This window comes from Passer montanus, unplaced genomic scaffold (assembly GCF_014805655.1).
Source record: "Passer montanus isolate IOZ18808 unplaced genomic scaffold, ASM1480565v1 scaffold29, whole genome shotgun sequence".
NCBI classification, from domain to species: domain Eukaryota; kingdom Metazoa; phylum Chordata; class Aves; order Passeriformes; family Passeridae; genus Passer; species Passer montanus.
Window position 1 is genome coordinate 8,107,743 of NW_024367596.1, and position 24,684 is coordinate 8,132,426.

Consider the following 24,684-nt stretch of genomic DNA (forward strand, 5'->3'; position numbering starts at 1 on the left):
TTTTGTGCCCTGCAACCTGGGCTAGGAGGTGACCACTGTGGGGGAAGCACTGTCCTAAAATGTCAGATATATGGGGCTTCACTCTAGGAGTTTGTAGTGGAGCAGAATTTTGATGTCAATGCACATCACTCTCAATTGCTAGGCATCCTCTCTCCCCCATGAAAATTAGCCTTCCCTCTGAAATCCCTGTCAATGCTGTAATTATGAAAGTACAGATATTTTAAATGCAGTTGAGTAAATGTGCAAGTCGTGGTGGTTTTGTGCTTTAAAAGCTCTCTCTGTATTTATATAATTGGGTTATAATCACAGAGGAGAAACTGAAAGCCTCACCCTGTAGTGGTAAAAAATGTCAGAGATGCCCTCACCTCCACCTCTGCCAGAAGCTGCTGTGGGTGAATTGTGCAGGCCATGGAGTAGCCCTAAACAAGCTATCACAAGTCTGCCTTTAAAATGTTGTAGGTTTGGGAGTTTGCAACCAGGTCACTTTGCAAATCCAGTTTGGAGTTTGCTGCATACATTATATGCACAGTCCTTGCTTTGGGGTAACTGCATGCACTAAGATATGCAGCTGGAAAATTGGCAACCGTTTAAATGAGGTTTGTGTGGATCTACATGGCTGTAGTGATGTAAGGCTTAACCTTTATCAAGTCCATTTAATTTGGGGGAAGAAAAAATGACACTTTTACTTTATTGTGACATAGAGATCGATGTTTAAATTCTCGAAGATTCATTTCTGGGATATGCTGAAGTGATCTTTTCAGAAGCTGCTGTGCACTTGTCCTGGGAGGAATAGGTGAACAAGTAGGGGTGGAGGCAGCAGAATCCTGGGCAGGGTGTGAGCACATGGGGTGGGTCAGCAGGGGCAGAGCTTCTGCAACTGACTGAGATTCTCTTCATTAACTGGGCAGGGGCTAGAAGTACTGAGGCAAGGTTATGTAGTGGGGCTGTTTCCTCTCAGGGGAGCTTGGGCTACCTCTGCTGTGCTATTGCTTCCTTCCCACCTCTTGTACCCCTGTGCCATAGAAGGATTAACCTCATGAAAATTCTTGTGGCCTGAAAAAACTTCAGACTTCCAAAGCATGGGCCAAGGAGTAGCCACATTCCATCATTATGTACATAGTTATGTTCAGGTTAGAGTTTGCCTGCTGTGAATGTACCTTTTTCCAAGCTTTTTTACTTGTAATTTAACAACAACTCATTCCATGTATTTAATGAAAGTATGTGCTGAGACCTACAGATATTTCTGCCAGTGTAGTCTTTACATCACAACTTGACGTTATGTGAAGGAATGTGCAAGTTCTCTGGAGTGGTCCTTCATTTTATTCTGATTCAGAAGTGGAAAAACAGGCAAGGACAACAAAGAGCAAATTTAATTTTCCTTCTTAAACCCTGCCAGTTCGAATAATCTCTTGCTGAGTTTCCTGATGTGGCTGTTCACATTCCTTCATGAATTCAGACTGGCTGTTAGCAGCCTCCAAATAAAACATGGTTATATGGAGATTTACCTTGGCCCTGTTCTTGCTTGGCAACACGAGACGCAGAGAGCAGCCAACTGGTTCTGCTCATGCTACATGTCCTCTTCCAGCAACTGCTTCCTGTACAAGCCCACTGGTCTCCAAATTAATGGGATTGTTGCTTTAGCTCAAGATGTATGAGATTTAATTCTGGTGTTTGTGTCAGCGATCAATGAAGTCAGGAAACTGCCTTTACAGAGCGTTCAAAAGCCCTTTTATTCCGAAAGAATCAAACCCAGGCTTCTGTTAAATGCAGTAAAGGCTGCCATCATTAAAACATTGAGGCTGCAAGATTGGCCACAAAAATGTTACTGTAATGCAGTTGGTATTCAGTCCTTTCTGTCAGCGTTGCCAAGTCCGGCTTTTATTTATTTATTCATTTTCACAAGTCTCATGTTTTTCAGGCATTCCATAAAGCCTCGGTGTTTACAGGCATCTTACTCATCTGAGAAGCTCAGCTTCCAGTTTTTAAAGATCTGCTATTAGCCCTCACGGACAGGGAGGAAGCAGGAACGTGTGATGAGGCTGATCCTCACAGGCAAAACCAGAAGGCTCATAAAACTCCACATTTAAAAAGTCAAATATTATTTTTTTAAGAGGATCTCATGAACTAGGTCTCCCATTTATGTGTCTCAAGTGCCTGGCATAGACTCTGCTAATGATCGCTTGGGTCAGGCCGTGATGTGAGTGCAGAGGTGCTGTTAGATGCAGAGAGCTCTGCAGCACTCAGATGGATTGGGGGAGGAATCCTCTTTCCATTTATTATATTCCTGTTTTAACTTCATGGTCTGAGCCTTGCCCTGTGCACGCTGTTTACTGTGTGTTTCATAAAGGCCAGAGGACTCATCCTGTTGTTCTGAAAGTGTTTAGCCCATCTTTGGCTGGATTTACTGTTCAGGAAGAACAAACAGTTGCTTAGGAAAGAGCTGTGTTTAACGAGAGAGACGGGCTGGATTTTTTTCAAACAAACAGATAAAAGCCAGCAACTCTGAGCTTGGCATGGACTTTGCCGTTTTGTTTGTTGCATCACCCCATTGTCTTCTCTATCCCTTCTTTTTTAAAATTTCTTTGTTACAGCATTTCACAACCCACAGCCTGGATACGGTAATTCCTGAAGGAATGCACAGCATAATGAATACTGCATGATCACAAAATAGTTCACCTCGTGCAAAGCCATAGCAGAAAACCATGCAACATGGCTGTTTCCCAATCATCCCTGCTTCACTGGTTTCTTTTATTTGGAGAGATTCTTTCAGCTTCTCCTCATAGAGGCTACTGAGTGAGAGAGGAAGCGTAACCTTTCTCCACCCAGCAACAAAAATGCAATGGTTTTGGAGCACTTCCCATTTCCATGATGTCTCTGTGCAACGCAGCACAGAAGCCGAGCTGGCCTGTACCTTCTTCCCCGGCTGCAGGCAGGGCACCTGGGCTAGAGATGCTGGATGACCCAAACATGACAGCACACGGAAAAACAAGCCCTGCCTCGTGGGAGAAGCAGCTTTGCCAGACTGCTGGGGCCAGCGTTAACAGAAGAACTTTTTAATTTGGGGATTTTTAGCAGCACTTCCATGTATCGAGATACTAATTAATGGCTTATATTAAAAGGTCAGGTTGTTGAGTTTCTTATTTTGTAAACTGGGTTTTTGAGAAGCACTTCCACAGACCGTGATATTAATTAACGCTTTATTTTAAAAAGTCGGGTTGGCATTTTTCAAGTGTCTCATTTCCGCGGCCGTTCCCGGGCACAGCGGCGGCCCCGGCAGGACCAGCGCACCGGGGAGGGCCGGTGCCACCCTCGGCTTCGCAGCCCACACGCCCCACGCGCGCCCGGCGAGCGCTGCCAGAGAGCGCGGGCAGAAGGCGGCCGCGGGGCGCCGCGTGTGGCTGCGCTGCCTTCCGGCCCTCCCTGCGCTCCGGCCTCCTGCCCTGCCCTGCCCTGCCCGCCCGGCTGTCCGGGGGCTGCCAGGGGCTGAGACCGGGCCTGCGGGAGCCGGGGGAATCCGGGCACGCACGGGGAGGCTGTCCCTGACTACGTGCTGGGAGAGTTGTGGCGCTGATGGGGTTGGTAAGCTGTAGAATGGAATTTTCAGATGTTGCAAGAGCTTTGTTTCTCCATCATCGGGCTCTCGACCCCACTGCTCTGCCCCCAGGTTGTCTTCTCCCCGAGTTCCCAGTCTCTCCGCAGCGTAGACACAGCGCTGATCTTCTCCAGTACTCTTTGCTCTCCCCTCTGTCAGCCCTTCCAAGCCGTGCTGGCCGGTTGGGACAGGGAGCTCAGCAGCAGCAGCCACGGGACAGGCACAGCAGAGAATGTGTTCCTCAGCTAAAGGCTGTGTTTAACTAGCCTGCTCTACCATTTCCAAACTCCACTTATTCTAGCCCAGACTTCCAGCTCAGAAGAGACATGGATTGATTTTGGTAATACCCTCATCTTATCTTTTCATATTGTTAACACAAGAAGAGAAGTATTTTTCAAAAGCTGCAGGAAAATGTGTCTAATACTTGTAGAAATACACTCTCTCTTAAGGAAGGCCTTCAGAAAGCATCAGGAAGACCCTTGACCTCAGACACATTCAAGGAACTCAGATGAAATACGAGTTTCTGTTCCCTTCACAGACCTTGGACAGCAAAATTTGATGGACTTTGTTTCAGCTACTTCCGTGCTTCTGCATTGCAGAGGTGTTCAGGAAGGAAGGGACAGACCTTGAGTCACATTTCATTAAAATCAATCTAAAGGCTGAAGATTGAAAAATGTAAATATCCTTATTGTGTTCTTTAATCTAGAAAATGTCCATCTCTGATTTGTGACAGTATGTCTCTTAAAAGTTCTGTTATCTGATATATACAGCTCCATTAATATAGTTTAGCCTAAAGGAGGATGTTTCTGTAAGTAAATTCTATCACCTTGCCAGAAATAAACCCAGTAGTTGTGTATACAGCCAGCTAGGTGAGACTATGAGTTCCCAGAAGTGCTGGATGAGGGAAGAGTCCGTGGTAACAGTAGGAGTTGAAACTTTGCAGTGTGACCATGAGGTCACCAGCTGCATGTCCTGCTGTGTTCCTCTGAGTCAGTAACTTCGGACTTTGGCTATTTCTGTATGGTCTTGTGCTAATGAGTTATGTTGTGTCAAAGTGCCTTTCTCTAGGGCTTGCTTCACCTCTGGGACAAAATGTTTGCTTAACAGTTCGCAGAACTGTGCTGGTCAGAAAAGAAAGAGAAGAGGGGATGGTTGCCAGTGCTGTGAGTCTGCTTTTGTATGTGCTAATTGAGTCATTTCAGACTTCCTGACCTTATCAGCTTAGCTCTGGCCACGTGGTGGTTTGAAGAGAGACACCCTTCTCCAGCTTCCTCTGTCTCTTTCCAATTTTGGATCCTGCTTGGGGGAGGGAGGGCATCTTCTTGCACAGCATATCTCAGCTGCACACCATAGTCTCAGGCTGGCTTTCTCTTTCCTCCTTGCCACCTGTCCTTGGGAGCTGCCCAGACCTCCACTGGGAAAGGCTGAGCTCTGGGTGTTGTAGGAGCTGCCTCCCACGGGAGCAGGTGATGCGTGAGTTACTCCTGCCTGCACAAGGCCACGCTCTCACAGCTGTTCACGTTATTTACATTACTGATGGTCTTAGGAACAAGCTTCTTTAACAGAAGAATTTCCATGTGTCTCTTGACCCACTGGGCGTGCTGACACAGCCCTAGATGGCTTGTGCTGATCTAAGCAGGAAGGAGAGCTCTTCTGCAGTACTGTGGGTTTGTTCTGCACTTGTGTGGACAAAAGGTTTCTGTGGTCTGACACTTAGGTGTCAGCTAGAAACCTTTGGTGGCGTTCTGTCAGCAGCATTTGCTGGGATTGCTTTCCCCATTTATGTGCTTTTCAGTTAAAACCTGGGGTCTGTAAAACTGTCAAAAATAAATAGGACTGCCAAGGACTAATGAGTGGTTAAACTAAGAGGCTTATAATGGGTGAAAGATGAATGTAAAGTATCTTTTTACAGTGTTCAACTTCACTGAAGGTGATGCAAGTTTCAGCCATGTAAGTTGCAAATGGAGTGATCTGCTGATTGATCTAAGGAAAATAGCTGTGTGCACTGAATTTGTTACTCATAAAGGATGGAGGGCCTCATGTTCTTCCATTCCCATGCAAGTGTACAGTGCTTGATGTCAAGTTGCTACAGTTGCATTTGCTCGTGTCTTACCAGAGCTCTTGGGATAAGCATTCTGAAAACTGACTGGTTCCCAAACATTTTTTTTTTAAATTTCAGTATAAAGCAAATCTATAATCAGAATCTGCCATTAATATAGAGGTGTAACAGTCTGGGGTTGTCTTCATCCAGTGCAAAAGAGATTGTGCCTTTTAATATTTAACCATTTGCAGATGGCATGTCAAACACAGCTAAAGGGGTGAGTTACGGTAAATTTCTTTCACTTTTGGTCTTTGGGCTTTTTGAGTTTGAGGTTTCTGGTGTAGTACTGACAGCATCCCTGTGCAGTCACACAGCACAGAAACCTGGCTACCTCCACTGACTAGCCAAACCACTCTCTTAGTGGTACAAATTCCTCAGTTCAGAGATTTTTAATCTCTGTTAAGGAATGGGGCATATTTCACTTTCTCTTCAGGTTCTTAAATTTCGGGCAGTGCTTGCTTTATTTTTGGTTTACATTGCTCACTTCAGTTCCTTTTCTAGCGGTGCACTTCTAAGTTGCCCTCTTGTCTTTCTGGTTTATAGTGCCAAGTGAAGCCAGTGATACTCCTGTAGCACTGGTAGAAAGTAAGTTCTTCAAGCAGCATCTTGAATTAAGTATTTGCATATGGATTATCTTTTGTCACTCTGAGTAACACTGCTGTTAGAAAAGTGAACTGCTTTAGCTCCTCGGTCTGGGATTAACTGTTCTTTGGAGGCCTTTAATTTAAGAGTATCCAGACTCAAAACTGATCATGTTTGAAAGGGAGAGGGGAGGGCAAGAAAACTTTGCTTGGATTAAATGGCTTACTCAAACTTTATTTACACTTTAAGGAGGAACTTTTTGTACAGAAAAGTGGTACAATGTGGAAAAATTGGTGTGGACTTCACAAACAAACATGAAATATTTTTTAATTCTGTAAGTTATAATTAAAACATTTTTAATGGTCTAAATTAAAAATTAAACAGAAGAACAGGTAGGTAGAGTAGCTTTCCTAACATCTTCCCTTGTTGCAGTTTTAAGGAGCTGGATTTCATGACACCAATGAGCAAATGATCTATTTCCATTGCTGTTGCTATTATGTTGAAACTGTGGCATCATTCTTGTCTCCATTCAGGTTTGCCTTGGGTCCTTTTTGTTCCCAGAACTTACCTTTGCTAGAATCTGATGCAGTGTTTTTCCTGCTATGACCATGAGTTCAGTCTCCTGTGGGTAGAGCAGTGGCAGCTGTAGGAATTTCAGCTCCTGAGTAATCCATGGCCATTCAGAGAGCCTTTTCCTGTGTCTGAGGCAGTGTCTGTGGAAGCTGTTGGGTTTGGCTGTCAGAGAGCAAGGAGAAAAGTGGTGACTCCAAATTGTTCAGGAGTGTTCTTAAAAGCTGTAAGGTATGTGGTACCTATTGCAGAGCCTGAGAAGATCAAACCCTTGCCTTCATCTGCCGTGCTCTCCTTGGAATGCTCAACACTCGCCTTGTTGGCAGAAGCCCCTTGTGTATGGGGCTCTGCTGAGAATGTTGAGATTTGCCTGGGTTTGTTTGTTTTACCTGGATGAAATGTGTCTGGAATAAGCTGTCCTAGCAAGCCTGTGGTTTGGCTGATGTTTACTGGAGCCACTCAAGGAATGTTTTGTAGGTGCTGCACGCAATAGACAGACACATAAGAGTTTGTGGTGGAAAAGCAGGGGTAAATTGCATCTAGGGTAGAGAAATATGGAAGTGCTAGACGAGCGAGTACAAGAAAATTGGTGTGATGAGATGTTATGTCCTGATTTTTCTGATAACTCTGTTGTGTGGTGAGTAATAGAGGGTTACAAAAGAGCCAGGCCCTGTTGCAGTGCTTTTATACTGTTAAGCTGTGCTCTCTGTCAGTGGAGGTAGCCGGGTTTCTTTCTCCATTGTAGGTCCAGTGAATTCTGGACAGTTTTCTGTGTGATGGGAATATCTTACCCAAGTGATAAATTACATTCTTTGTCCTCTCTTCGTTTCCACTCCCCTCCCACTCCTCCACAAAACCAAAAACAAACAAACAAAAAAAAATCCCAACTGCTGTTTGTGTCTAAGATGAGTAGAGAGAAAAATGCAGAAGAGCTTAAGTCAGGCTTTGAATACCTGGTTTTTGCAGGTGTCATTCATGCTTCCTTAAAAGTCCAATTGTTAATGTTTTATGTTTATTTATAGACTCCTTTATTTTGAGCTACACATGCTTATGTGTAATGATTAGGACAGACATAGCTAAGGCAAAGCTTGCTATAATAGTCTGTAAGTCAGAATAGACGGGCTGGACAAAGTCCTTTTCTGAACTTGAGAAAAATACAAACTTGCAAAATACAGAATGAGATGTACATAGTGAGGCTGGGGCAATTTGCATGAAGCATCCTATGTTGTGTGTGCAGCTTTTGCCTTCCCCTTTCTGGATTCTTCTAATTTCTAATTAATATTTTTAGCTATGTAGTGAAGATAAACATATTACAGGACAAACAGATATTAGTATGCAGGCGTTACACGCTTGTGTAATCTCAGATATATCCTTACTGAACACTTTGAGATGCCGGTTTTTTAATGGGGAAGGGAGTTTTTTAAGATGATTAGCTGCTGTGCCGCATTGGTACTGCTTTGTTAATGCAAAGATAAACACTGATTACAGAAGCTGATAGCGGTGGTGTCATACGAGTGAGGTGTAGCTGTAAATACAGAGCAATTACTTCAGGAGTAAACTGTGTCATTCTTTATCTAGTCAGAGAATCAAAATTTCTGTGGGTGTTTGTGTTTTGCTGTTCCTTTAAAGGAAAACCGTGTGAGCTTGTGAAGTGTTCTCAGAGGCTGCTCACGTTTATTGCACAAGAGTAAGGGCTCCTTTGTACAGTGCTGATGGTGTGGGGTACCTGCACACACTTGTTGATAACTTGGACTTCAGAGTTTTGTTTTTCAAGAGCCTTTTGCGGCAAACTGGTTAACTGTGCTTGCCCTAGGCGTAGGCAGTGAGAGAGGTTTAACCTCAGGCTGGAGAGTCATGAATTACATATGGGGAGCATGGGATGGGTGGGAATTACCTGTTTATTGCTCTACCTCTAGGGAAGGTAAGTGAACAAAGCCTGTTTACACACCGAACCACTGCAACTATTACTTGTTTTTCCTTTTGGTGGAAGTGAAAATGTCTTCGGGAATGTGGGGTTGTGAATGGAGGAGGGGTGGAATTTTAGTTAGACATGTGGCCTGAGGGATGTACCTTAGTATTTTGCTATTATGTTACAGTCCAGATAACTCTGAATTAATTTCCTTTTTTCTTTCAGCTGTTTTTGAAGATCATCATGAAGCAGAAAAATGAAAAGCCGTAGAAGACATTTGCTTTGGCAAAGAAGTCAGCTGCTGGCCCAGTCTGGAAGATGGACCAATGGTTTTGGGAAGCTTGGGAAATACTGCTTCAAAAAGCAAGTTTTCCTAACTTAGAAGAAAAGACAGAGTGCCCAGCTATTTGCGAGCTTAACTCACAACAAACTGTACAGAATACTGCAGTGCAGCAGGAAGACACTTGAGCTCCAAAGCAGGTGGGCTCCTGATGTGCTTCTAAATGCAGAAACTTGTCCAAAACCTACTGTTGAATTATACAGCTTTCCTTACAAAACTATTGAGAGCAAAAAGATCCCGTCCCTATCACAAAGCTGAAAGCTCATCTGGAGAAGCAGTAAGGAAACTCAACAATGAATCCTTTCAGAGTGAAGATCCCTTGAATGAAGAATTTGAAACTGTTGCTGTTCTCAATAGCATCTCTGGCCATATCCATTATGTCTCATGTGGCTCGCTGGAAGGTGCTGCCTTACCTCTAAAGAAAGGTGGTTTTGTATATAGCGTGGAGGAGAGCAATAATGAGGGCAACACAGTCCTGGTAGTTTTAAACAACTATAAAAGGAAATGCTGTTGCAAAGGGAGTGGAATGGAACTTGTGGCCCCTTGACAGCTCTAAAGAGGTCCAAATTTAACCATCATACTGTAAAAAAGAGATTTTTATTTATGATGCATAAGAAACTTTCTATGGTTAGGTTTCGGTATAGAATCATAAAATCCCCGAAACTTCGAGCAAGAGGCAAGACTTGCAAATTAAGAAAAATCAAGCGAAGGTGGGTGCAGAAAGTTACAAGGGACCATCAGGAAACGCTTCAGCAGGATTTTGAAGGTGGATTGTGTAATTTCTTTTCCTCCTGGAAATCTAAAAGTAAGCGTCTTTGGAAGCGGTACAGCTTATCAGATATGAACAATAATACACCCAGATCTTTAGGAGCGGAGAATGAAATATGTGCACCTGAGATCTGCCACACGCAGGATGTGTCCCCTGAGCCATGCTCTGAGGATCCAGAATCCGGAGGGCAGGGTGGCAGTGTGGATGCTGCCCCACCAGAACTGCATGTTAGAGCTTCTCCAGAGGCAGAAACCTTGCACCAGGTGGAGACGAATGGGGCTCTTGCAGAGGATCATTGCTCTGACATTGTCATCTCTGTGACAGGAAAAGAAATCGCTGTTTCAGATCAAGGTGGTGCAGAATCCAAGGAGGTTGTGGGTGTAGATGGAATGACACTGTTGCAGTCCTCTTTGCAGGATTCTGATGTCAGTGATAATTTTGCGAATGGACCTTTATCCATGGAGCTGACACAGAATGAGGACAGCTCTAGCCAGATGGAAGTAGAAGGCTCCGTAAACTTGGACATTTTTAGTTCAAAATTACTAGATCACCCTTACTGTAAAAGTCCTATGGAGGAGCCTTCACCAGAAAGCACAGGACTGAAATCAGGATCTCGGAAGGGAGGCAAAAGGAGCAGTCAGAAAACTTCCCGGGTGGCTGATGAGCAGTTGGCAACGTGGCTTTGTGGTATAACTTTTAAATACCTTAGGGCATCCAGGAGTCCCTGAAAACTGCTGCGTGTATTGTGGAGTTTACATATTGTGTTAATTCCTTTATAAAAATGCTTTCTTACTCTGAATTGTAAAGGTCACTTAGCATAAAATTTGATTAAATGAGGCTGCAAAGAGGAGAGCTGCATGGAGGGACAAATGAATGTTTATCTGACAAGCTATTTTAAGATTATTTTGTTTTAGAGAATACAATGTAGTTTAATTTGAATCTGCAGGAAATTGTTGATAGAAATTTTAAATGTCTTATCATGTGGAATCAAAAGGTTCAGGTTTTTAACTGGTTGACAATTGTTATTCTTAATTTGGTTTTTGAAAATCCAAGGTATTCTAATGGTTCCTTCTGCCCTTATACTCTCTTTTGCTCACTAAATCACTTAAACTTAAGTTTTAATAGCGAAATACTGTTCATTGTCCCTTAGTTTTCTCTCCAGTTGTTCACAGAATAAGCTTAATGAATCCTATGAGACAATATTTTTTAAAGACTTGTCTTAGCAAAGGTTCAGCATAAAGGCTTTGGGGTTTTTTGTGCTATGCTGAGCATGCAGTATTCGATAGTCTCTCTAAAGAGAAGCATGATAAAAATAGTAATTGGTGTCTTATTTATGTGTAGCAGCTTTTTACACACAGAGTAAGGAGCAGTAAGCTAACACGTTTTGCCATCTTGTACCATCAGTGTAACTTCAGAGATGTTCTGATAACTTCCTTTGGAGAAATTGGCTTTTTAGAGTCCCATAAACTTTAAGCTGTTGTCAATGAGTGTTAAAGGAATTGTTTGAAGTTTGACGTGCTCTGATTTTTTTGCCTACCTGTTTGTCCTTCAATTTTGCAATTGATTTCTCTAAAGCAAAATGTGAGGAAGGAGACAGTGAACCTCGAGAGATGAGTTAGCTCTCCACCTCCATATCTGTAAGTTAGTGTAGGGTGTGTACCTCTGTGACTGGCTTTATGTGATACAGCAAGGACCAGATGCTGTGTGAGAAACTGAGAGAAACTCTGGTAACCCAGTGAAGGGACCACTTCTGCAATGGAGTTTTGAAGTTTGTCCATCAGAAAAAGAGATGTAGTCCTTCTAGAACAGGCAGGAGCCAAGGTTGTATGAGGGTGGCAAAGGTTAAAGTTTTGTGGTCTGACAGTACAGTACTTCTGAGTTTTCTTGGCTGAAAAGCTGTAAAGAAGAATTTTAGTTGTAGGAGTTCTTGTGTGTTTAGGAGTGTTGTTAATAATTAACTGCACCCTAAAAGATAGCGCTGACCTGGCAAGAGTTCCTGGGGTAGAAACATGAAGGAGGTGCAAGTGTTAGGGCTGCTCTTGGGTTTTGAATTTCTCTGCAGCAGCTGAACTCAGACTTTAATGGGCTGCAATGCTTAGTGCATTCAGAAGTGCTATTAGGTATCAAACAGCCCCATGGTAAATCCTGTTCATGATGGGTATCTGATTTTGCCCCAGAACTGAACTTTGTATTCTCTTCCTTGAGTTACACCAGTCCTAGTGAGGTCAGTAGTGCTGGAGGTCTGGAACTCTGCTGCTCTTTAGTTGTAATGACAAGAACAGTCCTTCCTCTGTGCATTAATAAAAAGCCTTTAAAATTTTTACATATTAAAACAGAATAAGGTACACTCATAAGCCCCATGCATTGTCTAGCTAGACTTCTAGCCAGAGAGAGAAACATCTTCCCTGTCACAGTGTACTGAGATGTGAGGGATAAAAGTTGTTAGGCAAAAGTGTGGCAGAGTTGCAGGAAGGTTCTTTTCCCATGAAGAATGCTTCATTGTGGTTTGATCTTGTTCTTTAGTCCTTCCACCCTTCCTGCTGTCACACTTCTTGTTATATCTTCATTGCTATTCTCAGCTCATTGTGTTTTGGGTTTTTTCTTGGTCTCTCTCCTTCGGTTTTTATTCTTACTGCTGTTCTGGCACTTTTCCTGTCCAGTGTTTCTCTCATCTTGCTTTTTCCTATCCTGATCTTGAAAGTTTCCAGGAAATGTTCTCAAAGCCTTGGTAAGCACTCAATGCGCTATCCAGTGATGCTCTGCCATCACACCCCAGCCTCAGAAGAGTCCTGGACTTTGGATTAATGCAATTTTCCTGGACTCTGATCTCAGAGCCAGCTTTCTGTACACACCAGCTTTCTGTACACAGAACACATGTTTTCTGCTGCATCTGAAAATTCATTTTCAGAGAGCTGGACAACTTGGTCTTTTTTCTCTTGTTTACTAGCAAGTGTTGAAATCCTGTTCTCCATTCTCTTTCGTTCTCAGAGTGGTTTTGGATGCTTGTGTGGAATTTATATCTCCAGTGTTCCAGTCTTGTGTTTGAGGAAGAAAAAAGTCTATTTCCTAGGTTTTTCAATTCTTCCAGCATTCATCTCTTGATTATTTCCAAGTTAATGTCTTTTTCTGGTGTGGTTGCTCAGTGTTTTCCTGGGCAGCGACAGACTGACATGGCTGTCTGTGTCACCTTAAATGCCATCCCTAGGATACAAGGGTAAAGGAGTTAAACTTGCTGGGAGTTTGTGTGGCGTCTTTTCCGTTCGCTGTGGTGCGGCGGCGGAACTGAGCAGGCTGCAAACACTGCCAGCTCCAGCTGCCTGCATTTGAGGAGAGTCATTCTGCCTGACATAAGGACAGGATACTGGCTTTTCAATGAAACCTGTTGCAGGAACTGATGGCTTTTCACGTTGCAGTAAAATGATTTAAAATGCTAATTGAAGCAGGGAAGGGGATGGATTCTTCTCTAGCACTGGTATAATTAGGTTGCTGTATATGTATGTGTATGGCAAGAAGAGGGGGTGATCTTTTCCTGTGAAGCTGAGTGATCAAATTCATGCATTTTTATTCTTGTCCTTCTTCCCCTACCCCCGCTTTTATTTTATGTTGCCGATTTGAGCTTAGTTTTCTTAAATGTGTACTTGCCATGTGTGGTGGTGCTGCATGTTGGTTGGGTGCAGAATGACTGCTGCTGGTACCTGTAAGAACTGAGAGCTTTATTGGATTGGTGAACTCAGAAGCTTTTTATATGTTTGCACTTTAATTTTTCTGGTATATTTAAAGGATTCCTAGATGAAGTTATGAAGAAATATGGCAGTTTAGTACCACTCTGTGAAAAAGATGTCATGGGAAGATTAAAAGAAGTCTTTAATGAAGATTTCTCCCATAGGTGTGTAGCAGTATCACATCGTACACCTGGTAAAAAACAAAAATCACTTGCATTGCTACTGCATGCTCTACATCTAACAACTAGCAGAACAGAATCCATTTGACATGACCTTGACTTGATTATTCTCTACCTTTTCAATCCTGTTTTAGAAAACCTTTTATCACCAGGGAAATCATGAAGTATCGGGAAAAACATCCAAAAACCTCCACTTGCAGCTTCCGGGTCTTCTATAATAAGCACATGCTAGATATGGATGATTTGGCTACATTGGAAGGCCAGAACTGGCTGAATGACCAGGTCAGAGATGCTTGGTGTTTATGTGCTTCCCTAACCCTTTTTAGCCATTGATATTAGAATACCAGTTGTGCACCTTCTGCTGACATTACAGGTGGGCTGTCCTTACTTTACACTTCACAAGTAAAAGGAGTGGTGGGCATCTTTTACAGTGACAGGTGCAGTAAGGCTGGAAGCTGGGAGGTGTCACAATTAGACTGTGTCCTTTTGAAGAAATGATGTTGGACTATTTTGATGAAATAGTGGCTACTCATACAGGTTTTAGTAACTTTCCCCATCCCAAGCTTGAGCAGATTACAAGAATTACAGAGTGAAACAGCAAACTGTGGCCCACAGCCAAAAAACCAGGAAGGCTGCAGAGCCCAGGGCATGCACCAGTAGATTTAAATTGAATTAAACTGCATTTAAGATTGAGGCAGACTTCAAGCAGCCAGTTACAGTCTCTCTCCAGAATGACCACTATTAGTTACAGAGTGCTTGTCCTTCAGACAATGTGGCTCTTAAGTCTCCATATTGCTGGTTTAAATGGGTAGGGGCCTATGTTTTATGGGCACTTGTGAATTTGGGTCTTAAAAAATTGTGATGTATTTAACTATTTACTGACTCTTCCAGATAATTAACATGTATGGAGAACTCGTAATGGATGCAGTCCCTGAAAAGGTGAGGGGGTTTTGTTATTACACAAATGTACCTAATGAGAGATGGAGAGGGGAGGGTGAAACTTTGCACACGTCAGGTATAGAATCAGGATTCAACTCAATGATGGCCTGAGTTGGTTCTATTATAATTTGTTGCTGTGTGCTGCTCAAATTTTCTACCTTTCCTTTTCCCTTTTCAGTGCTGTTGCTCCTGTTTCAGGAGCTGACTGTATTAGCCCTGCAGGTGGTCTCTGTGGTAGCCTGATGTCAGTGATGTACCTGTAGAGGACAGGTGCCCTGTTTTGGTCCATCCCACTCTCCTTACTTCCCCAGAGGTTTCTGTTTCCAGCTTATCTGCTTCTAAAGTGCTGAATTCATGCCTTTGCTCACCAGCCTGGTGTTTCAGCTGAAATTTCTGATGAAGATGGATTTCTGCTGAGATGACAAACCTTGAGTGTTAGCATCTGAACCATGCACATGTGCTGCTTGCACTCACCCTCCCGCCCACCTCGTAGCTGTGGGGGCTGTAACAGCTCAAGCTGTGTCAGCTGCCTGCCTGGTGAATGTGAATTTGTGTGGAGCTGCTTGGTTCCTTGGCAGTATTGACTCTGCAGGACTCTGTTTTGTGCATCCTCCTCAGAATGCTTACAGCTTTGCAACTGCAGTGCCTGACTGTTGGTGACAATTGAGAGAAAGAAAGCAAAAAAAAGTAATCAAGATAACAACCCCCCCCCCCATTTTGTGACTAAATTTGCAGCAGTGACAATTATAAAAACCCATCTGTTTAGGGACAGAACAGTTTTCAGGTGAGACCACAAAGGAAGAACCAAACAAAGCCATTCTTAGATGAGCTCTGCACAATGTAACTCTTAAATCTTCAAGCTCTGAAGAAATAGCGTTGTTGCTTTGATTGGAGGTGATGGTGATTCTTCATTAGTATTCTCTGTATTTCCTGAGTGTGCTAGGCTAGGGGTATTGGAGATTGTATCTGTTTGCTTGTGTCTGCTTTTTCTTCCTAGTGCATAATTGAAATCCTCATGGGAGATTTTGTGCTGGTACCTCAGAATGTGGTTTTGAAGTCTGTTGGCATAGCTAATGGCTATTAGACTGTGTTCTCAGATGCTGAATTTTCTAACTTTTTTTTTCAAGTAACAGCTCAAGCCTTCTACCACCTCTATACTAGCAGAATTATTAAAAACAGATGTTGCAGATTTCTGTTTGTATTAATCTGTTAGTATAATTGTGAGAAGCTAAGCACAGGGAATAATAGTGTTAACTCAGAGCTAATTTTTTTCTTTGCATAAGCATACATTTTTTTTGTCCTAAATGTCAGTTTTCACTTACCAAATGGATCAGTCATACCTTAAAAATACTTCTCAATAGCAGAATATTGTTCATGTCGTAAGAGTTGAATGCCAAAGACAATGTTGTTGGACTAAATCTCATAACTGTTTTGATCAATTTTCTTTTTCTGAGTCTCAGCTTCCAGCAACTAAAGCCAGAAGTTACTCCCTTCTTCACCACCCCTGCTTTTCCAGTCCAGTGTTCTCTTCCTTGATCCCTGTAAAGAACAACAAAAACTAACTCATTGTCCTGGTGTTTTTCTCCTAAGTCTGTTCCCAACAAAAAAATCAAACATGATATGCCTGGAGATACAAAAATGTAAATATAAATGGTGCAGTGGCTCACATGATATATTATAGGGAAATGAGGCTTATTTTATTAGCTTGCTGAAGAACAGTAAGAGTTGAGGCTTGGCAAAGCCTCTGTTTGTCCCTACTGGGGTTCTGTTTCTAAACCTACATTAAATATTGCCTCATTACAACTTGTTTTGTATAAATTATCCTGGGGGAAGGGGAATGACTGTGCATGAAAATTTCTGTGCTCATTGCTCCTCTCTCTCTCTCTTTTTAGGTTCATTTCTTTAACAGCTTTTTTCATAGACAGCTCGTAACCAAAGGATATAATGGGGTAAAACGATGGACTAAAAAGGTACCTTTAACATGGTGTCATCAGTGCTGGGTTCTGCTGGGCTGGGCTCCACTTCCACTAACTGGAAGCTGGGTTACAGTGTTTTATTTGCAAAGGATGGGTTAGCAAAGGAGCTGTACAAAGTGGGAAGGGCTTGATGAAAATAGTAGTGTGGCACTATTCAAGTTAGTACGGGTATGTTGTACTTGGAATGGCTAAATCTTCAGTGGGAGGTTATCTCTTTGTATATGTTCATGCAAGTTGTTAATTTAACTGCAAGAAATGTCTCTTACTGCTCCTGACAGTGCCAGGTACACTAATCTACAGGAGAGCAGACTTAATTCTGCTTCTTCCTTTTATCTCAGCCTGGTATTCTTTGACAAAATCAAATTGTTACTCCAAGTAACACATGCCAGGTACTAGAAAGCAAAAAAGAGACCCATGGTTAATAAGCCAGACTGTTTTCTCTTGACAAGAACAGAACTCACCTTGCTTTCCAGAACCCACACCAGATCATGGGTGTGATATTTTCAGGGATAGCTAATGCAAAAAGAAATACTCTCTTTTTTCTTTTTTTTTCTATGAACATTTGTCCTTTCTAATATGGGAGATGAGGCAAGACTAATCAAAGGCCGTGTTTGAATGTATGATCTTTCTGCAGAAGTACTTAAATAGCACACATCTGTGAAATGCTAGAGATGAACTCATTATCCAAATATAAAATCTATTCATATAATTTATTAAAAATCTCTTTAAAGAGAGATGGAATATCAGTGCTTAATATTCCCACATATTATTTTTTAAACGTTCCTTTTCTCCAGCAACCCAAATTTTATAAAAACCCCCAAAATTAAGGTAGATTCTAGAAGCAGGATCTGTATTGTTGTTGCTGCTGAGAGGTACCTAATGAGACAGGACAATTTTTAGATATTTACACATAAATTCCTAAAGAATCTCTCAAGCAAGAATGAGAATTAAGCAGTTTCTATGGGAAGGATTTCCTTCATCCTGCAGTGTGCAATTAAGGGGAATTTGTTTCTGCTCTTTAAATACACCAGAGTATTGCACCATGTTTTGTAAATGTTTTCTCCTGGGATACAGAATATCCTGTGCTGGCTCTGGCTGCAGTGGTTTCAGAGCTCCTGTTAGTGTCTGTCCCTTTTGATCACCCATCACAGTGACCTTCCTGATTCACTGTTGTGACCCAGAGCTGACTCTGCTCTCATGGTGAAGTGAATCTGGGTTGCCACCACTCTTCCTGTACATCAATTTGTAACTAAATACACACTTTTGGCCCCCTGTTTCTGCTTTTCTGCTGCAGGATTGCACACCTGCAGTAATTCCACAGCTAGGGCCACATGAGGACCCTTGAGTTTTGTGTGGCTCTGCTGTTGCTGGACATCACAGAAGATGTAGTTCATTTCTCTTAGTCCAGTTTTCCGTTGTGGTCTCAGCTTGCTGCTGGCTGATATCCCTGTGCTGCTCTCCAAGAGTGGTGGATTGGTTGCAGTGAATGTGCTGTAATCTGGTCAGGAAGCAGTTTCTGCAGGTGGGAGCAGGGTCGATGCTTGTCACAATCAAAGGACTGTTGTGAGCCAGGCTCGGCTGATAACTGCTGTGAATGCCCACACCTTTTTGTCACTTCGACTTCCTATTGTTACTCAAGAAATAGACTTTTCTTTCCTACAAAAGACCTGCCCTTGCCAGTAGTGTTGCAATTATGTACTGTTCAAATTGCACAGTGCTTAAAAAAACAGGAAAAAAGCTTAGAAATCTTCCCACAGGATGAGTTCATTTAGTTCAGGATTCTATTTTTGCTTATTTTCTGGACTGTGCCACCAAAACCCCAGTAATTAGACACTTCTTTCAAGAGGAGCTGGGAGAAGGAAGATCATGAAAGGCCCTGGCTTGGCTGGGCTCCAAAAGCATAAGGGCTCATCTGCCATACAGACACTGGGGGTGTTGCATCTGATCTGCTTGTTCTGTACTTCAAGACCTCTTCCCTTGTTTGCTTGCCTGTGACCACAGTACATCTGCTACAGAGCTAGCTTTGAGAAAGGATGAATCTGCTCTGCCTTCTTGCCCTCCTTTCTTCTGTTCACCACAGCATCCTGCACTCCTCTGCTTTCCTCTGGCATGTCCCAGAGCCTCTGTTAGAGCAGAAGGGGTCAAACTGCAAACTTGCTGGTTTTGTGGGGTGTTTGTAATTACAGCCTCTTCATAGAATCATGGAATGGTTTGGGTTGGAAGAGACCTTACAGATTAACCAGTTCTGCCCCTCTGCCATGGGCACCTTCCACTATCCCATTCAGCCTGGCCTTGAACACTTCCAGGGATAGGGCAGCCACAGCTTCTCTGGGCAACCTGTGCCTGTGTCTCAACCCTCACAGGGAAGAATTTCTTTCTTCCATCTAATCTAAACCTGTCCTATGTCAGTTTAAAGCCATTCCCTCTTGTCCTGTCACTCCATGCCCTTGTCCAAAGCCAATCTCCAGCTTTGGTGTAGCCCTTTAGGTACTAGAAGGTGCTATAAAGTCTCTACGGGGACAGCCCCAAGGCTGGACAGCCCCAAGCTGTCAGTCTGTCCTCATGGCAGCGGTACCAAGGCCTCTGGACATCTTTTTGGTTTTGTCTGGACCTGCTCCAACAGGTCCACCTCCTTCTTACATATGGGGCCACAGAGCTGGACACAGCTCTTGAGGTGTGCTCTCCTGTGAGAGCAGTAGAAGGGCACAGTCCTCCCTGACCTGCTGGCCTCACTGCTTGTGATGCAGCCCAGCATGCAGGTGGCTTTCTGGGCTGTGAATGGGCTGTGAGTGCACACTGCTGTGTTGTGTTGAGCTTCTCATCAACAGCCCCAAAGTCTGTCACCTACTCATTTCTATCAGCAGCTCTGATAGAAATGAGTGGTGCTCACACTGGACAAGTATCATTACTGAAGAGATGAAGAGCTAACCTAAACTGGGGTTCAGTTGTATTGCCATCATTACCTAAGAAATCCCACTTCAACACAGATGGTGTGCTGCAGCATGAGCAGGATTTTGTCACAAATACAGTAGTTATTAATTCTGATACTGTACAAGGTTCCTCAGCCCCTTTCTGAACTGTAACTGTATTCCTGTGCCTGCTAGTAAGTTGTGTATTAGGTAAACATGAGGAATGTGGTGAACGAGTGGAGGGGGCAAAAGAAGATTTCAGTTGTGGAGTGATAGACAGGAAATCTGGAATACAATTAATCTCTTGCTTTGCTGTATTCTGCCTGTGGAACTCTCTGTAATGTATGTTGTTCTTTTTGCCAGGTGGACTTGTTTAAGAAGACTCTCTTGTTAATTCCTATTCACCTGGAAGTCCACTGGTCCCTCATTACTGTGAACATCCCCAGTCGAATTATTTCATTTTATGATTCCCAAGGCATTCATTTTAAGTTTTGTGTAGAGGTAAGACTGACAGCTGTGTCTGCAAAGTCTGAACTGTTTTCTTAAAGGAAACACTCCCCCTTTGTTTCTGTTCAGCCATAAACTTTAAATGTGGCATGTCTGTCATTGTCTTGCTGTGTATGAAATGAGAATCAGCCTGTCCTGCTGAGGAGTCTGAAGCACAGAGCTCGAGGGTCACACCAGAGCTGGGAGCTGAGGTCAGGCTGCCTATTGCCCAATTAGCCTGACCGTGTAATCAGCACAGCTTTGGTGACTCTGACTTGGCACTCCCACAAAAAGCAAGAGCTCAAAGACCAATGCCATGGGGAAGAGAAGAACCCCAAGGAGAGTGAGGGCATTTCTTTCATCTGTTAAGGGACTTGTGTTTAGGATAAATGATAAATTGTGGTCCTTTAGGGGATAGGTTGCCTGGGTGAGAGCACAGGACTGAAGATGCTGCAGTGTTGCCCAGTGGGGTTTATGTGTTACTGTGCTATTAACAGTGTGTTGCCTTTTTCCTTGTCCTGCATTGAAACAGGGTGTTTGCCTCTGGTTAGAACCCAGCAACCTTTCAGGGCTGCAACCTGAACACTGGGGTTAAATTATCAGTCTTCCTGATAAAGAACAGCCAGGAAATTTTTGCTGGGCTTAGCAAATTGTAATGACCCTCTTACAAAAGCTAATTTTGTCAACTTAATTGCTTGCTTGATGCAGCAGCCCTCTACTTTTAACTGTGTGTAGTTGTTGGCTTACAGAAGAGTAGTAATTATTGTACCCAGGAGAGTTCCCAGCTAGGACTTCTGAATGAAGATAGTATGCCTGCTGGCATTTGCTGAGGATGAAGCTAATGTTTGTCCTGGGAGCAAGAGATCTCATGCTCTCTAGCTTGTGAACGTGCAGCATGAACCAGCCATCCCTCTCAGCAGCCCTACGGTCTCTCCTGCAGCCTTGCAACCTGATCTCTCCCATCCCATTCCAGGCAAGGCATTTCACCCAAATGTCTCACAGACATGAGGAAATTTTATTTCTGCCTGTTCTAGGGGTAGGAGGGAGCAATACCCCAAAATTCACTGTGATCCACACACTAAGGTGAATATTTGTGTGCTGCAGTGTTTAAATTGTGCTGTAAATTCCCAGCCTGTTTACAGAGAAGTAGGATTTGCTTAACCCAAGACCATAGTCTCATTTATCTTGCTTCCTTCTCTTCGCTTGTGTCAGCCTATTTTTTTTCCTGTATGTCACTAAAACTCTCCCTGGAGCTTTGTTGATTAGCTGCAGAACTCGAACATTTTGTATTGAGATTCCAGCAGGAAAATGTGGCTGTATTGAATGTATTGAAGGGCCTTGGTGTCAGCCACTAAGCCAGGAAAGAACACATGCCAGGCTGCTCTGTTTTTCTCTGCATGTCTGGGAGTACTCCGACCTTGTGCCTGGGTGCCACAGCTAGTCTGGTATGAAGTAGAGCAGGGTACAGTGTAGCTGAGGGGTGTTAGAGCTCCCCTTGATAGACTAAAATGAGCCTTGATGGTAGAAGGCACAGCACCCACCAGAGTTCATTCCTTTACCTCTAGATTTTAGCTCAGCTCCTAATGCTCACATGAAATTTGTCCTCATTGTCAAAAGGATGCCAACCAAGCAGTCAGTGTTTCTCTCCTGTTCTTTAGTGGGTGAATAATGTTGCTTTTTTTCCTTTCTTCTTAAAAGAACATTCGAAAGTATTTGCTGACTGAAGCAAAAGAGAAGAATCGCCCCGAGTTCCTTCAGGGTTGGCAGACTGCTGTGACAAAGGTAAATGACAGCACTTTGAGCCCTGGGGTCTGACTTTGTGGGAGATTTCATGAAACTGCTTCTAAATTCATATATTTGTACAAGTACTAAATGAGTTTATGCTGCCCACATGGAGGAGAGAGGGAGAGAGGCAGGTAGTTGCACATGGTAATTCCAGCTCTGTTGGTCATTCAGCTCCCACCAGGGCTTTAGCACTTTCTGCAAGTGGCTTGGTGATCTGAGCCATTCTCTGGACAATTAAATGTGTGCACAGCAAAACCTGCACCTGGTGTCCAAATTGACACAAGGTCAAGGACTGACTGAGCAGGACACTCAGCTGCCCCCCTTCCCCTGAAAGGGCTGTTCTGAATGGATGGGCTTTGGTGAGGGAGGGAACAGGCTGCTGTTGCTACTGCTGATATTTTATGTTTGCTATGGATAGAGGGCTTTGGTCTCCAGGGCTGTTTGTGGCACATTGCGTTTGATCACAAGTAAACAAAGTCTGGCAACAGTAAAAGGGAATAACTTGTGTGTAGTGTAAATGAGGGAATATGTAATTTGTGTAGCCATCCCATAATGGCTCCAAAGATATAAAACAGGTCATTGCACACTAGACGTACTTCCAACAGCTCCCTCCTTGCACAGATTTATTTTTAGATGCTGATACAATGATAAAATGATTCTTCTCTGCACTCATGCACAACCTGTGCAGTCAGTTCATCCTCCTGCATTCTGTGAGGCAGAAGATCTGGGAGTTGAGAAAAAACAATTACTTTGCCTTTTCAAGTGCCAGAGACATAATAGCACTAGTGATTGGAACTTTTTAGCTCTGCATATCAAAATTGAGCATGTTTGAGGAAATAATGAAGGTTGAAAGTTATCATTTGAGACTGCCTTGCTCAGTCCTGTTGCCTAGTGATGAACCATTTGTCATGTTCTTTGAAACCCTTTGGTGTGGCTGGGGGAGGAAAGCCACTGCTCGTACCATGGATGCTGAGAGTAATCTTCCTCTAGGCCTGTGTGACTTTGCTGATATAGTTTTGTCCTGTGTAAAGTAGATAATGCTGTACAAACATTTATTTAAACTAATTGAGAAGCTGTTCTGTGTAGGTCACTAAAAGAAAATAAACTTGAAAGAAAGACTGTAATTTATTTTCTGTCCTACACTATATATTTTTCTAAATATTAGGTGTTATTCTAACAAGGTGTTGAGTGTCACCTTGCAAACTTTGGGATGAGAACAAGTAATTACAGCTCCAGTTTCCGGTGCTTCAGAACAGCTCTCTGTGAGCATGAGACAACTGATCCTTATGCTGAATCTGCTTTTGGACATTAAGCAGGAGTTAAAGAAAGGATCTAACTAAGTAAAAGGATAAAGATCTGACTTGTCTCCGGTTGTTTCTTTTCCTTTCAGTGCATTCCACAACAGAAAAATGACAGTGACTGTGGGGTTTTTGTGCTCCAGGTAAGAGTATTCTTATGTAAAAATCAGTGGCCTACATTGTTGATGTAGTAAATGTCCTTTTTTTCAACCAAACCTTTTCCTTTTCCCCAGTACTGCAAGTGCCTCGCCTTAGACCAGCCTTTTCAGTTCTCCCAGGAAGATATGCCCCGAGTGAGAAAAAGGATTTACAAGGAGCTGTGTGAACGCCAGCTAATAGACTAATAAAATGCAGCCAACCTAATTTCTCTGGCATTTCTGACAAGTTGCAGCTGGTGTTTGTGTACTTGAATTTCTGAAAATTTCCATGAATTTTGAGCGATTCTCAGCTGAGTGGTGTGGCCACTGTTGTTACCTCAATCTTTTGCAAAGTTCTTTAACTGGCAGAACATAACAGAGCTGCCATAGATTATTCCTAATGTCAGTTTGGTTCTCTTATGTTCTTTCCTGTATTTAATATTTATTATTTCAGCATGCATATAGGCAAAGCATGCAACTAAAACCATGAAACAGTAGATTTGGGGCACCTTTGAGGTGTAGCTAGAAATGACAAATACAGGTGAATTTGTCTGGAAAAATAAAGATGCATGATATGTTTTCTGATGCAATAATGCTTTGAATGTATCAAAAAAAAATCAATGCCATAAAAAGAACAGCTAGAATGTATTTGATAGTTCCATTGTCCCTGTTGTGGCTGTGTAATACTGGATACCACATTTTAGGGTGGCTAAACTCATCTACAGCTTTAATTTGTGAAGACCCCTTTTTCAAATAGTCCAAGTTGCTAATAAAGTTTGTTCTGTTAGCATTTTTCTGGCTGTCATTATCAGCCTGTCCCTATAGACAAAAAGCAGTCTTTGCACAAATAAAGCTTCAGCACTTGTCTGTGTAAGAGAAAGTACAGAAGTGTTCAGTCAGTCAGATAGATGGTAAGTTCCTAGATGCTGCAGAAGTCTCCATGATGTGTGTATTAAGGGGAATTATAAAGCTGGCCCTGAAGAGTCACAGCCTAGATAGCAAGATAAACTCCTTGGCAGTAACTGTTTACATCTCAGATGGCTTTGAGTAATTTCTCAGATCCACAATATGCAGTGAAAATGTACCATTTCTCCCTTCAGCCCTGTCTTCAAAGCTTGTTGTCTTTAATCTCCCATTGGCTTTTTGCTTTTGTTCAAATGTAAATTAATTCATTTCTGCTGCGTCTGCTGTTTGATTGTCTCGAACATCCCTGTTTTTGTTTTTTTTTTTGTCTGTGTCCAGTGGCACCGATGGGTCTGGGTGGGAGTTGCAGCCCTTGTGGTGGGTGCAGTGCAAGCACAGCGAGGTGATTTCATCCCGCTCCAGAGGGGTGGGAACCCACGAGCCCAGCCCTGCACTTCACAGGGCTGTTGTGCTGGCAAAGGGTGGG

General features: G+C 43.0%; 1 protein-coding gene across 1 annotated transcript; it reads left to right on the top strand.

Annotated features, from left to right (window-relative positions):
* The first annotated feature begins 3,372 nt into the window (after positions 1 to 3,372).
* Positions 3,373 to 23,541, top strand: SENP5 (SUMO specific peptidase 5). Its single transcript, XM_039713736.1, has 10 exons — positions 3,373 to 3,579; positions 8,980 to 10,550; positions 13,644 to 13,749; positions 13,899 to 14,046; positions 14,656 to 14,703; positions 16,596 to 16,673; positions 19,952 to 20,089; positions 21,773 to 21,856; positions 23,250 to 23,300; positions 23,391 to 23,541. Exons 2-10 carry the CDS (start codon positions 9,599 to 9,601, stop codon positions 23,499 to 23,501), a joined length of 1,716 nt encoding a protein of 571 aa, XP_039569670.1. The 5' UTR covers positions 3,373 to 3,579; positions 8,980 to 9,598; the 3' UTR covers positions 23,502 to 23,541.
* Positions 23,542 to 24,684: the final 1,143 nt, after the last annotated feature.